The sequence below is a fragment of the Emydura macquarii genome, unplaced genomic scaffold, assembly GCF_026122565.2.
Source record: "Emydura macquarii macquarii isolate MOO-44397 ecotype Brisbane River unplaced genomic scaffold, CSIRO-AGI_Emac_v2 contig_2697, whole genome shotgun sequence".
NCBI lineage: Eukaryota > Metazoa > Chordata > Testudines > Chelidae > Emydura > Emydura macquarii.
In genome coordinates, this window is record NW_027132834.1 from 20,480 (window position 1) to 35,756 (window position 15,277).

Genomic DNA, 15,277 nt, shown 5'->3' on the forward strand with positions numbered 1-15,277 from the left:
GAATCCATAGTTGTTTGTTGGCCCTTGCTTTGAAGTCAGCAACCTTCATTTTCAAGGCTTCAATCTCCCATGAGTAAACCAAATATGAGAGCCAGAAACCATCCTTCCTTAGTGTTCATGAAGTCTGCACATCAAATAAACTTCTCATCATAATATTTACACACATTATTGTTCTAGGTTTAGTTTAGTGCAAGGATACCAATTACAGGAAAATAATCAGCAAAGCAATCCTCTTACTTTTCTTTGCACTATTTTAACATACAAGAGAGTTGATACACTTAACACTCGAGAGAATTGTTCTGAGACTGATCTGAGCTGGCCTGTCAGCATCACAGGGCCCATTTGGGGAGGCTGAAGGCAGCTGGTGCTACTGACAGAACAGTTTGAATGCCAGCGGTACTAACACCAGCCATAGTGTGGCCTGCTACAGCCTGCACAACATTTGTGAGGATCAGGGTGAGAATTTTCACCTGGAGTGGGCTCAGGCCACTGCTGGGTCGCAGGCTCAGTACAGCCAACCAGAAATCCTCCCTGTCATCCCTGGGGTTGGGTCCAGGTGAATAAGGAAAATAGAGATGTCTTGTGCACCCCACTCCTTGCATCAGAGGCTGATACATATGAGGGAACATGTGGTGGTGTAGTACATATACCTATGTGCTAGTGCTTTTCTGTGACTGGCTGCTACTTTTCTAAAACCTTTGGGTACAACTTTCTGGCTCTCCTCCCCCATCCCCCCAAATGCACTCACACCAAACCAAACAAAGTAGCAAACACTGAAAAACCTTTGCAGGTATCCTAGCTGTGTGTCAGCAGTAGGAATGGAACAAAATACTTGTTCGCCTCACCCATGCAAGAATGCATTGTGCTGGTTATACAAGGAGGTAGAGGAATGGAATGAGCAGGGTGCATAGCCCTCTTTGAGTGATTCAGAGCCCACCCCACTTATCCAGTGCAGAACAGCATGAAGACCAGGGGCTTTGCTTATGATGCTAGAGCTGGATCAGAAACCTGCTGGCCACTCCTATGAACACATCCTCCTGCTGTGCTGTCCTCCTCCCTCAGCCTTTTCTCATGGTTGAGAACCCATACGACCTTCTACCTGAACTATCTCCCTTTCTCGCTGCAGGGGGAGTACCCAGCCTGTGAGGCACCTTACCACCAACTACTCTTAGCATGAGGGAGCCGTGTCCATGGCTGGCAGGGGTCAGCTCTGACATCACCTGCCTCTGGCAGCACAAGCCCAGCCTTCCAGCTCCCTGCCGGCCTCGCTCTCTACACAGGTTAACGATAGGCACCCACCCACCCCCACAGCCTCTCAGCATCCCCCGGGCCTGCTCTGCTCCTCTTCCACTGAGCACGCACAGCACTCTGACTCCCTATTTGCACAGGAGCAGCCTACAGCAGCTTATAAGATTCACAGCAGGACAAGCCTCTATTTAAACACAGCACTGACATAGAAATCTCCTCTGTCCATTCAGACAGAACAAGAATAAATTTATTATCAAATAACAGAGTCAAACGATAGTGAATAAAATACGGGAAGGCAATGGTTACATATAAAACAAAAACAATGCTTTCTTGAGCAGGGGTTCTCCCACTTTTTTTTGTGTGGCCTGAGGATGAGGCCGTCAACTCTTGCTGCTCAGACAATTTTTCCTAAAATACTCCATTAAGTGCAGGAAAAAATAAATATGTAGAGGTTTTTTGTGCAGACTCAATAATAAGAATAATGTACATTGCGGCTCAGCCTAAACATAACAGAAACAGAAATAAGATGCTTTGCCTGGTCTTGTCTTTTTTGTTGTTCTTTCTTTTGCTTTTTTGGGTAAGAGCTGGAGGTCTGTACAATAAATTCTTAACTAAATTTTAAAATTATTTTACATAATAAAAGTCCAAAACATATCTGCCAATATATCAAATATATCAAAGATTTTTCACAACCAGACCAAAAAAAAAAATCCAATTAAAATAGCAACAACAAACAATCTGTGGGCTGTCGCTGTGGTCTTTTGCATCACTGAACAGCCAGCACTTCTGAAACTCAGCGTGGTAATTCTGTTCAACCTCCCTCGCATGAGTGCTATCATAACATTGCATTGCATATATTTTAATTTGATAAATTTCTTACAAACAGAGCACCCTGCAACTCGCTCAAAAACAGAATCAATGGCATCAGAAACACAAGAAACCGCATTTCCCACTGATCCTGAAACGTTGGTTATTCCTTCCATGTTCTGCTTTTCTTAGCAGCAGGTGGCACCTCCGGGACCATTTCTATATCATCCTCAGGATCATTTTCAGGCAGTGACTATTTGAAAACTTCCTGATGTCCATTCACATTAACTCTTTCAGCTTCTGCCAAAAACAATCTTAACCTATCCAAACTCCAGTGATTTTGCCAGCGATGACGGCCAAGAGCTGCAGTCACGTGAGATGTAAACATAGCGATTACCAACACATACGCTTTGTGATTTGAAAGAAAAGCAGTTCAGCTCTGCACGCTCTGTGCTGTAACACCGAGAAGGAAATGAGCGCACACTATGATTTATGGCATTTACAAGGCAACCTAACACTGAACATCTCAGCCATTTGTTGAGGCACTTTGGAGGCTCTTATGGCTGCAAAACAATCTGCTGGTGGCTGCACCTGAGAAATGCTGTCCTAGAATCCCAACCTGGGGGGCGGGATATCCTTGTTGGGGCACCAAAGATTCCAAGGGGTCCATGAGGCTTCAGGGGGCAGGGCAGGAGTTTGGGGGAGGAGGGTGGGCAGGGAAGCCTGCGTTTTACCTTGTGTTAACCAGTGGGCCTTTCACTCAGAAAGGTTGGGAACCACTCCCTAAGCTAAACAAGACCTTCCCTTACATTCTTTCCCCAGCATTTTCAAACAGTTTGGCTGAGATTCTTCTCAGAAGATCAAGCTCTCAGACCTGCAGAGAAAAGCTTGAAAATGTGACCCTGAGTTTAAAGTCAAATACAAAGAATTCACAGTTTACGCTACACACACTTATTGCTTGAGGATCGCCACTGCCTGAGTTTTAGCTCTTCCTTGAGGCTGGCCTGGCTGACCAATGGGGACATGGCTCATTCAGCCAGGTGTGAGCTGTAGTAGTGCAACATCTAGGAGACTCATTTCAAGTCCCCTTCCAGTGCAGTCCCTTTTCCTGTCACATACGCTTCAGGTTTGCTACAGATCCACCGTCTTTCTGTGGAGCACCGGGAGCTGCTGACTCCATTCACATAATTCAGATATGCACAGTCACCGCCTCCTCCTATCAGAAACCTGCAACACAGAAGCCAGGGAGCTGGAGTCAGACAAAGGCTAGGCAGTTCACGCCAGTCATACCCTGGGATCCATTCCTCAGAACACAGCTACTCTCAGCCCCTCCAGGATCAGAGTCAAGCAAATAATTAATTTTTTGGCTCAGGGGCCAAACTGAAAAATAATTTTGTTCAAACCAAAACTGGTTGTTTTTTATTTCCCCCAACTCTCCCCGAAATGGAAACGTTCATTTCAGGTCAAAAGACACCTGAAAACAAAATGAAACACCAAGGTAAAAAATTGTGTTGCATCAAAAGAAACATTTCATTTAACCCCAAACCAAGTTTTTCATTTCAATTCTGGGTGGTTTTCACCTTTCGGGGTTTTTTAAAGAAATAGCTTAATCTGAAAAACAAAAAACAAAACAAAGTGTCAAGATGTTTAGATTGGAAGTGGCCAAAACAAACCATTTCACTTCCCCCCCCATTAATTTCTCCCCTCACTCCCCCCAGTGAAAACTATTTGCTAAATTCGCAAGTAGTTACAGTGCCCCCAAAATGCATTTTTCAGCAGCGTTACCATTTGCTGGGGAAAAAATGTGGCAGCGAGTAGCTGTAACCCAGCAAGTGGAAGAGTTAGCCCAGGGGCTCTCTGGGCAGAGTTCATCATCATCTACACCTTAAGGGCAGAGGCCTGTCAGGACAGACTGCACTGGGGAGGGCGGGAGTGAAATGCCAGCAGCACAGGCACTGCACCACAAACACAGCAGCCATTGTGTGAGGACATCAGCTCTTCCAGTGCATTCAGCTGTTTCCTCTTCCATTGATCTGGAACTCTTGTGCTTTCCATTGGAGACGCGGGGGGAAGGGGTGTGTGCAAGAAGTTGCTTTGCAAAAGCACACGGTCCTTGTTTTTACCTGTCACGAGGCCCTCCAAGAGTTACTCTGGAGTGGAGGGTGGAGCTCTAGGGGCCGTATGCATAAAGGACTGGGAAGGTTTCAGAGAGTTAAGCACTGGTTTGGGGTCCTACGGCAGCTGTATTGTAGGTCCTGCATCCTAATGGGGCTACCAGACAAGGAGTCTGTACCCCAGGAGTGTGCCACAGAGGCCCATCTGGTTGTCATTCAAACCCAGTGGGGCTGGAAGCAGGTGGGATCCAAAGGCTGAGTCCAATACAGCAGAATGGGGACTGTCCATGGGGGAGCACTCACCCAGCGCTGTAACAGCCTGATTTTTCAAGTTACTGAAGTAACCCAGAGTAGGGAAGTGGGGGTCTCTGTCTCCACCCCGCTCCAGTGGCTGGCCTGCGTAAGAGCTTGATCAGTCAGAAGGAGTTTTCAGGGAAGGAAGCGGGTTCTTTAGTTCCAGCGGCCGAGGCTCAGGCTTCTAGCGCTGAAGGCCCAGGGTTCAAACCCGGCTCAAGCAGAGCTGGTTTTGTGATCACACTCGGAGGCCACTGAACTCCATCACAGGGTGTTGTCTGGGCAGCCACCACTATTCTACCCCAGCCAACGGGAGCCCAGGCGCCCAGCCCAGCTCCTTTAGTGTCCTGCCTGGTTGTGGGTTCAGGGGCCTCACTGGCCAAGTAACTCAACCCTGCTGCAATCCTCCAGCAGGACCCGTACCCAGTTCAGGGCACCTCTGACTATGGCGGGCCCAGGATCAGGCCAGCACCGCGCTGTGGGGAGGAGCTGAGGGTCCTGGGGACACATCACTTCCCTCTGTCTCTAACGCACACAGCAAGCAACTGGAGCAGGGCCGTGTCTGTCTGTTTCACTCACACTGAACGGTGCAGCCACCTGAACTCAACAGCTCACACACCACAATCCCCTAACCCAGGGATTAACACAGAGGGTGAGACTCACAGGCGGTTGAATGCGGTGCCGTTGGTCCATTTCCAAGGCTGTCCTGGCTCCCTGTGGAGGCCGATCCAGTGGTCATGGACACCCTTATAGCGCAGCAGGAAAGTCTTAAAGAAAGCAGAGGGACGGCCTGGATCAGCCCCAGCTCTGGTGCACCCCCACTTCACACCCCTCCACTTCACACAGCCCCACCCATGTGCTCCCAGGCGCCTGCACCCCAAGTTCACCTGGGCTGGGGACAGCTGCTGGGTCTAAGCTCTTGGCACAGACGTCTCCTCTCACAGAGCAGCTGCTGCTCCCCACAGCGAGGTACCAGGAGGGAGAGAGTCAATCTGCACTGGAAGGGCTCAACGCCAATGGAGGCCCCTGAATCCCCTTCCTCAGGCCAGGGCAGTGCAAGAGGAGCCCCCTCGTCCTCAGCTGGCTGCTCCTTTCCCACCCCGAGAACAGCAGCGCTGGCTGTGCTCTCAGTAACTCCCCACGCAGCCAGCAGATGCTGGAGCCAGCGCTGCCCTAGAGAGGGCTGCCCCCCTGTTTGGGCTGAGTGGGCGATACCTGGGATCACACCCAGACACTAGGGCCCCAGCTCAAGCCAGGGCTGGGATTCAGCTGCTGGAAGTTCATTCGCTCTGGACTCCCAGCACACGAGGAGTCACAGCTGCTCCCCGCCCCACAGGGCAGAGCCCCGATTCTACTGCAGCTGTCAGCGCTGTGCCCAGGCCAGCACACTGCAATTAGCGAGTCTCTCACCAGTTCCTGCTCGCTGTCAATTCCTGCCAGGAAGGCGCCCAGTGAAGAGCAGTTGCTCCGGCAGTAGGTCCAGTTCCCTTCTGTCTCTGAGAAATAGTGGCATTTCCTCTGGTAACCGACCCAGCCGTCCGGGCATGCGGGGCCAGCAGGGGGGCCCAGGTCAGCTGATGAACTCTTCGCTGGCAGCACTGAGAATGAGAACGTAACATGTGGGGTAAGAATTGCATAGAGTTGAGCATTCGACTGCTACAAAAGTAATCAATCAATTGACCAGTCAAATAGGGCAAAAATGGTCAAATATTGTAAAACACCAATTTATTAGCATAGTAACAGAAGAGTTGGACTTTCTGGTCTCCAGTAGACTTCACTTTTGATAGATCCTTAGGCCTCATTTAAAAAAAAAAAAAATTACCTAACAGATATTTTAACTCAGGAAAAAAGTGAAACAATGAAACAAAGTTCACAGACTGTAAGGTCAGAAGGGACCAATATGATCGTCTAATCTGACCTCCTGCACAACGCAGGCCACAAAATCTCACCCACCCCCTCCTGCAATAAACCCCTGACCTATGACTAAGTCCTTAAATCATGGTTTAAAGACTTTAAAGTACAGAGAATCCATCAGCAAGTGAGCCGTGCCCATACTACAGAGGAAGGCAAAAAAAAACAAACCCAGAGTTTTTGCCCATCTGCCCAGGGAGAAAATTCCTTCCTGACCCCAAATAATGGGATCAGTTAAACCCAGAGCATATAGGCAAGATTCACCAGCCAGACACGCAAGAAAGAATTCTCTGTAATAACTCAGCCCACCCGTCACAGGCCATTGGCAGATCTACCACCAGTAGTCAAAGATCAGTCAATTGCCAGACTAGGCTGTGCCATCCTACTATCCCCTCCTCAAAACTCAGCTTGAGAATTTTATGTTCTGAAAAACACAAGCACGGCTCCACAAAGCAGTAAAAAAGGCAGGCTGCCTCCTGCACCAGAGTGTTCTTGCTGGGTATTTGAGTGTATTTGACTGCAGCCAAGGCTTGCCAACCCCACTGGGACCCACAGCCAGGCACTGTCCAGTGCAATCCCACACAGGCTGATGGAGACGTTTGACACAGTAAATGTGCCTGGCAGGAAGGGTTCCAGGGACACCCCCAGCCTGGGAGGGACTAACACAGCTCAGAGCATTTCACCAAGGGCACAAGATCAACAACTGCACGTTCAACCTAGCAACAAACAAAGGTGAATAACTGTGGACGGGTGGCAACTTTCACTCACCTCCAGGTCAGATGCCACGTGTTCTGCGGAGCTCCCTGCACATGTAGGTGTGTGACCAACCCTAAGTTCATAGGTCCCACCTTACCCAGTGCCAGTGATGCCCATTGCAATAGCTGCCATTACAGCAGGGAGCTGGGTTCAGGTCCCATCTGTAGCAGAGCCATCTGCACCAGTGTAATCACGGTGGTGCAGTTACATCAGGGCAAACACCTCCTGTGGCTGCGCTGGAGCAGCGCGGTCACTCTGGTAACATCCTGCAGTGAACTGCACCGAGGCCAGCGGCTTTCTGCACTGCACAGCACGTCTGCTTTAGCGATTTGCACCAGCTCAGCTGCACTGATGTCATGACATCAGCACCGAGGATTCCTAATGCAGGCTGCCCGGATTCAATCCCCTCTGCCAGCTGCTAAACGCTCCTGGGGCCCAGTGATTGGATCCCAGGGCAAGAGAAAACTCCCACTGTGTGACCATGTTACAGCATCCCCTTCCTCAGATGACTGGCAGATACGGCAGGGTTCAAATTCACCAACAGCCGCCCTCTGAACTAGCCTACGCTGTCTGTGCAGATTGGGGCAGTGACCGGTGCTAAGGGACCCTTCACGGCCAAGGTCAGTGACGGGGGGGTTTCAATGCTGCATTGATGGAGGTGACGACAATTGAATTCTCTGGCTCATTCCAACAACACTGCAGCACCTGCCGCCCACCCCCAGGCATGCCCTGAAGATGTGGGAAGGCCAGGCTGCTAACCTCAGAGCGACACAGGGCAGGCAAAGGGCTCATTGTTGCGCTGCACCCTGTCCCATCAGACACCCGGTAAGTGACTGCTCCATGGCGCATGGCAAAGATGTCCAAAATACTCAAGAGATCTGCCGGTGGGAAATAATGTCAGTCAGTGCATCCAACACAGAGACAGCCCAGGTGCAGGGGTGTGTGAGGGGCAGGAGGAGGATTTTGGAGGAACATACCCCAGGAGTCCTCTGTCCCGGAGCAGAAACCAACAAACCAGGAGAGACAGTAACTGTGGGGGAAGAGGATGCACAGAGAGGGGGGCAGGAAGGGCTGAGAACTCACCTGCCAGGACGATAGCAGTGATCAGAGCTGAGAACACGACTGCGAGGGTGACTCCGAGGGCAATGATACGTTTCCTGAAGTTACAGTGAGGGTCTGAAAGAGAAAGACCCGTCAGCCAGGGCTGCGAGGACCTGTCTCACTGACGCCCCAGGGCTGGAGCTGCACAAGAACATGCAGCATCCTGTCAATTGCTGCTTCCATCAGACGCTCTGGGAGAAGAGCCCGGGGAGCCAGGCAAGCTGGGGCTGGGGGAACAGTCCCCCTTTCCCCTCAATCCGGTGCCCTCCCCTGGGCACTCCCAGCCACGCTGGCACGAGGCCTGGCGAGCTCCGGGTACAGAGATAAGGACCCGTCTGTTCCGGTGGCAGGAGTTCAAGCTGCCACCCCTCCCCACCCCTGCTGTGCCCCCTGCAGAGCGCTGGCTGTGCCCGCGTTGCCAAGTGCGCCTGTCACCGCACCCTGGAGTCTCACACTGGCCACACACAGCAGAAGGGAGGAGACAGAAGCAGGCAGAGGGGCCTGTGTTGTCACAGGGGATCTGACACACACAGCCCGAGAGGCACCTGCCCAGCCCCGGCTGTGTGCACCAGACAGCGGCTGTGAGCCAGGGACCGGTGCCCTGAGAGCCCCTGGCACTGATCCAGTCCCTGCTGCCCACAGACAGGGGTCAGGCACTTGCTGCTGCCCCTGAGAGCATGGCCCCATCTGGGGCAGTGTCAGTGTCTCTCTCCAGCCTGTTCCCAGCCAGCGACACCCCATTACCTGGCTGCCCTCGACTCTCCAGGTGTCCGTTGCTATTAACTGGTTTCTGCAGCAGTATTTGGCTGTAAGTTGGCCCCATGGCTTCCTCCATTGTCTCTCTGTCAGCGACACTCAGGCTGAAGATGCTGCAGGCGCTGGGCTGGGATCGGCTCCTCTCCCATGTAATTGTTTCCTACCCAGGGGCAGCAAAGCCAAGCCAGGGCCAGAGGTCCTGGTTCCTGTTCTGGACTCTCCAGCCGATCTGAAAACTGAGACGGACCAGGCAGGACAGTTGGTGGGGTGTGTGTTGATTTGTGGTTTCTTGTTCTGGCCCAGCAGCCCAACACAGTGCCAGAGGTGGTGCCATGATGTTTAAACCCGATTAAACCCCTTCGGCCCTCTCTGCCCTCAAAAAGACCTGTTTTGCTACGGAAACCACCCACCAGGACGTGCCCACCCCTGACAAGGGGCCGTGTGCAGGTGACGAACACACCCTGCCCTGCTCTGAAAACTCTGCCTGTGTCACTGCCAGTTCCTGCCAGGTGCCCTGGTCGCTGCAGCAGGACAAGTCCCTGGGCAGGAGTCTGAGGCCTTGCCTAGGCCAGCACTGTTTCCCTCGCTCAGGGGTGGAAAAAAACAAACAAACAAACCCCCCCCCCCGCAAGGTCTGTTTTGCCGGCATAAGCCCCGGTGTGGACAGCGCTGTGTGTGTGTGTGTGTGTGTGTGTGTGGCGGGGGGGGGGTTAGACACTCCCCCCAGCAGCGCTGTCGCTGCTCGTTTCGGTGCTTTTCTGACGTCACCGGGAGCCCCCAGCGGAAGTTGGTCCCCGGCTCGACCCGACACAGGAGCCCGAGTCAGAGTCGGCTGCTGCCAACACGAGCGGGCGCTGGGCCGAGCAATACATTCACACAGGCCGGCTGATGCAACCAACAGCTGATGATGATGATGCAACAGCGGCCCGGCCTCGCGCAGGGCCCAAGTGCAGCAGTTTGGCGGTTCGGGTCCCAGCCACGGAGAAATCACGGGAACTTTCCCCCAGCTCGACTGGAACCGCCACCCGCAGCCGGGCATGGGGCGCGCAGGGTCCAGCGACCCGCTCCCAGACCGGGACCGTGCACGCCTCCCCGACCGGGACCGTGCACCTCCCCCCGTTAAACACCCCGAGAGAAACTGCTCCGATCACCGACAGAGCCCCGCGGTGCCCCCCGAGGATTGCCGGGCGGGCAGGGAGCCCGCGGATGGGGGGCGGGGGGGGTTGGAGTGTGTCCGGTCCCTGCAGCCCATCGCGCCGCCGCCCTCACCTGACATCTGGGACCGTCCAGTAGTAGCAGCGGCAGCACCGCACACACCGGGCGAGTAACTAGCGACGGGCCGAGGCCGAGTCTGCAGGTCTCGCACGTAGCAGCCGTACAGGTGGGAGAGTCCCGTCCCTTTAGCTCTGCTGCTCTGCCACAGCCCGCCTCCTCTTCCTTCTGATTGGTTCCCTGCCCTGCCAATCAGCGCTGGTAGGAACCAACTGATCTCCTCCCCCCATCCTTCCCTCCACTGGGGGCCTTAAAAACCTCTCAGGATGGAGATTCCACCACCTGCCTAGGTAACCCATCCCAGTGCGTCACCGCCCCCCTCCCCCACTGAAAATGTTGTTCTTAATATCCAACCTAGACCTCCCCTACTGCAACTAGAGACCACTGCTCCTTGTTCTGTCATCTGCCACCACTGAGAACAGCCTCGCTCCATCCTCCCTGGAACCCCTTCAGGTAGTTGAAGGCTGCTATCAAATCCCCCTCATTCTTCTCTTCTGCAGGCTAAACAAGCCTAATTCCCTCAGCCTCTCCTCATAAGTCCTGTGCTCCAGCCCCCTCATCATTTTTGTTGCCCTCCGCTGGACTCTCTCTCCAATTTGTCCAAATCATTCCTGTAGTGGGGGGCCCCAAAGTGGACACAATACTCCAAATGCGGCCTCACCAATACACACACAGAACCATGCCTTCAACGCTCCCATCCCTCTGTGCATTCTACGTAAAAAGAAAGCACATAAGGCCCACTGGAAAACATAATCCCAACTCTACATATAAAATGATGGGGTCTAAATTACCTGTAATCACTCAAGAAAGATCTTGGGGAGTCACTGAGCAGATGGTTTTAGGGAACTAGCTACAGTCAAAAAAACCTTAAAACACTTTTAGGAAACATGAGGTAAAGAGAGAGATTTTCTATCATCATATAATTGCTAATCTACAAATCCATGGTACACCCACCCCTTCTATAGTGCAAGTAATTCTGGTTGCCCCATCTCAAAAGTGATATTTTAGAAGTGGAAAGGGTGCAGAGAAGGGCTACAAAAATGATCAGGCTCTGGAACAGCTTCCTTACTAGGAGAGATTAAAAACGACTGGGATTGTTCAGCTTTGAAAAGAGATAACTAAGGGGGGGATATGACGAAGGTCTATAAAATCATGAATGGTGGAGAAAATATATTATTTACCCCTTCACATAATACAAGAACCAGGGAACACACCCTGACATTACAGGCAGCAGGTTAAAACAAACATAAGGAACTACTTCACACAACACATAGTCAACCTGTGGAACTCCTTGCCAGGGGATGTCATGAAGGCCAGGACTATAACAGGGTTTAAAAAAGAATTAGGTAAATTCATGGAGGAGAGGTCCATCAATGATCATTGGCCAAGATGGTCTGGGACAACGCCATTCTCTGGGTGTCCCTAAACCTCTGATTGCCAGATGCTGGGACTGGACAAATCATTTGATAATTGCCTTGTTCGGTTCATTCCCTCGGGGCTTGTCTACACTTACCTCCGAGATTTGGTGGCAGTTGACCGGAGTTATGCAAGCTACGTAAAAAACTTGCGTAACTCCCGTCGACTTCTCTGCTTCTCTTCTGTGCGCCGTCTTCACTGACTGCCCAGTCAATCCAGAGAAATCGATCTGACAGCGCTGAATTTGCCGCCGTCAGTGAAGACGTAGCCTCTGAAGCATCTAGGTCTTGAGGTCCAGTAATTGGAGGAGAATCTCAGCTTTCATTAAAAAATAAAGCGAAGTTTCCAGCTTTTGTGGATGCAGAGAAAAGTTGGACAATGTGACCTGGTTCCACCCTACGGCTCAGAAACCAGAAGTTAAAGAGGAAAAAATAAAACAAGATTTTTAAATCTCCATTTTTTAAATCCTGACTGATTTATGAATTCTTAAGGTTAACAGCACTGAGAGAGAGAGAGGCCACAGTAACAAATCTTATCCTCTGTGGGTCGGTGCAGTGGGGAACCTGCAGTAACACACTCCTGGTGTGTAAGAAATGTTCATAGGTTTTATAGACTCAGCTCTGAGTTGAGTTCTCAGTCTCCCGCCGCCACCGCCCGCCCCACTGGAGGGAATTAAAGTTTCAGAGCCTAGGGCTGGGGCTGCTCTGATCTCTTCTTTGTTCCAGCTTCTCACACTCAGGATCTGTTCGCAGCAAGGCAAGATGGCTGCTTCTGTGCAATGCAGCCAGAGGGAGCGTGCAGCAAAAACAGGAAGAGACCAAGTATCTCGGCCATATTGCCCTATTCTTCTATAAACCATTGTCTAACCTGTCCTAGTTGTGCTGGGGGAGCTGCCACAGGCTCCACTGGACGGTGGGTTAACCCCTGTTCAGTGCTTTACACACACAATAGCTGGGAGTCGGAGAGCCGGGTGTGTGAACACCTCGCCAGAGAGGGATGCCAGCTGGGGCTGAACAAAGCACAGAAAACCACTTGCAGCTGCCCCTTCCCCCCTCCCTCCACATACAGTCCATGGCCCTGTCCCCACCCCAAGAGTCTTAGTTCTTAGGCAACTCAGCCCCCAGCCCAGTGTTGAAGCAAAACCTCCATAAACTACCCTGGTGCCATCAAGACCTGCCCCAGCTCCCTCCCATTCTTTACCCCCCATTCCTTCCTTTGGCTTCCAAAGATCTCCCTGCCCCTGGGGTTCCATAGGACAGAGTGTATCCTAGCCCCCCATTTCTCCCACCCCCAGCCCCGCATCTATGAGGCCAGATCTCTCCCCTTGGGTTTCTATGGGGCGGAGGATTTTCTAACCTGTCCTTACTTCTCACCTAGTTTCCTCTCCCTGCCCCTGCCTATCTGTGGATACAAAAACCAGGGGTCACACTATGACATTACAGAGAGCAACATAAGGAACTACTTCACACAATCCATGGTCAACCTGTGGATATCATTACAGAGGAGGTGGAGGGTGGGGGGGAATGTTCTGAAGGCCAAGACTATAACTGGGTTAAAAAATAATTAGATTAATTCATGGAGGAGAGGTCCATCAATGGCTTTTAGCCAAGATGGTCAGGGACAACGCCCTGCACTGCTGTCTCTAAGCGTCTGACTGCCAGATGCTGGGACTGGACAAATCATTTGATAATTGCCTTGTTCTGTTCATTCACTCGGAAGCATCTAGCATCAGTCAGGGTCCGAAGACAGGAGACTGGGCTGTATGGACCACTGGCTCACCCAGTCTGGCCATTCTTACATTCAGCAAACCCAGCACAAGGCTGCTACATTTCAACTAAAGTCAAAGAAACAGAATGAGTCAATTCACTAGCAGAGACTGAGAAAGGTCCGGGTCCAGCAGTACCAAACCAGAGATTCAACAACAAACAGGGCAAGCGCTGGACCAAGAGTGACACTCGACACAACTCTGAAACAAGCCAACCAGCCAGGTAAAAAAAGCAAAACCAACCTGCCCCATGCAGGGTTTTTACCTCAAAAAGGTACCAGTGCCAGAGACTCCATGAAGACCAGTAGGGGCTTAGCTATTGATTTTACATGGAAGCTGCATTGATATCACAGTGAAAAGTGTCAATACAGAACATTAAAGTGAGCCAGGCAGGGATCCTTCTGGGGAGAGGAACGGAGAGAAAGGAAAACCATCTGTTTTACATGGAGAACAGCCAGACACTGTGGAGGAGGGGCAGCAATACAAAACCTCAAAACAGAACCGTGCCTGACTGATGCCAGACACAGCACTTCAAGCACTCCTGGACAGCACTGATCCCACGGGATGGTGTGGTGTAATAACCTGAGTAACCACATATGAAATCCCCGGGTATGTCTACATGGCTGGCCACAACGCCGGCAGTGCAGCATTGATTCTGCAGATTCAATGAACAGCAGTGAAGACTCGCTCAATTGAACCCGGAAGTCGACTCTGTTAATCCACCCCAGCAAGTAGCGTAGTGCTGCTTCTGTAGGAGCATAAAGAGTTAAAAGCTGGACAAATGGTCAGGACTAAGTTACAGGGTACGGGGTCATGGCACAGGCAAAGCTTGTTTCTGCTAATTGGTGTGAATTCTAGTTAGAGTCTGTTATCTCTCCTTTTCCTCTCTTCCCGGCCATCTGCGCAGGGAATGAGACTATCACCACTCCTGCACAAGGCCAGGGTGGGAAGAAAGCATTATCTTCCTTCCCTCCCTGGTATGCCTTTACTTCAAAGAACGTTAAGGTAAAATTAATAGGTTTTGAGGTGATGTGCCTGACCTCTGCATGGTAATCCTGTAAACAACAGACAGGGGTGGGTATAATGGTATTCATCATGTCGTTGTTAATATTCATTTTATAGGTGTCACTGTAACCAGATAAGGATCTATGGGGAGCGGCTGGGAATGGATACATTTACAGACTGTTGTGGATAAAAGGATTGTAAAGTAACCCCTCACACTGCGAGTGAGCAACAGGGAGGTGGAACGAGCAAACAATAAAGAGTCCGTCTCCCCAATCCGCCCCAGGGACAACCTGTTTGATTATTTCTAACAGCTCCGACGGGCGGGCATTTCCTGTGGTGCAGCGCAGTGGAGACTCCACAGTAAAGACACGTTAGGAAGTCAACAGGAGATACGCAAGCCTGGTGCAGCACCTTGCGTATCTCCCATCGACTGCTGCCGAAATCTGCAGCCAATGTAGACCAGGCCACAACTTGAAGCTAGAAATACTTTTGATAACAACCCCCCGCCGCAGCCCCCAAACCGACATAAAACTGTGCATCTAAAAATCCAAACACCCACACATTATCAAAGAAGGGTTCTGTAAGACACTCTTACCTGGCCTGGCATCCAGTAGGCCCGTTTCTCTGTTTCTCTGTCCATGTCTCAGTTTTCCCTCTGCCATTAGGTAGTAATTTAGTTTAGCTCTCCACAGTCACCATGCCAACATGTGTCCTCCCTCTTCCAGGGGAAGTGAGAATCCAAACAAAACACAACAAACCCTTCACCCTTCCTGGGCCACAGTCCTCTTCCCTTCTGAAACTTCCATAATTCCCACTCCAGGGTCTGTGTGTC

At 51.4% G+C, this 15,277-nt stretch overlaps 1 protein-coding gene across 1 annotated transcript; it reads right to left on the reverse strand.

Annotated features, from left to right (window-relative positions):
• Positions 1-1,514: 1,514 nt before the first annotated feature.
• Positions 1,515-10,380, reverse strand: LOC137164796 (C-type lectin domain family 2 member D-like). The gene is made up of 6 exons (XM_067565741.1): positions 10,257-10,380; positions 8,976-9,223; positions 8,214-8,306; positions 5,874-6,061; positions 5,127-5,230; positions 1,515-3,282 (listed from the first exon to the last, which is right to left on the reverse strand). Exons 2-6 carry the CDS (start codon positions 9,064-9,066, stop codon positions 3,129-3,131), a joined length of 630 nt encoding a protein of 209 aa, XP_067421842.1. The 5' UTR covers positions 9,067-9,223; positions 10,257-10,380; the 3' UTR covers positions 1,515-3,128.
• Positions 10,381-15,277: the final 4,897 nt, after the last annotated feature.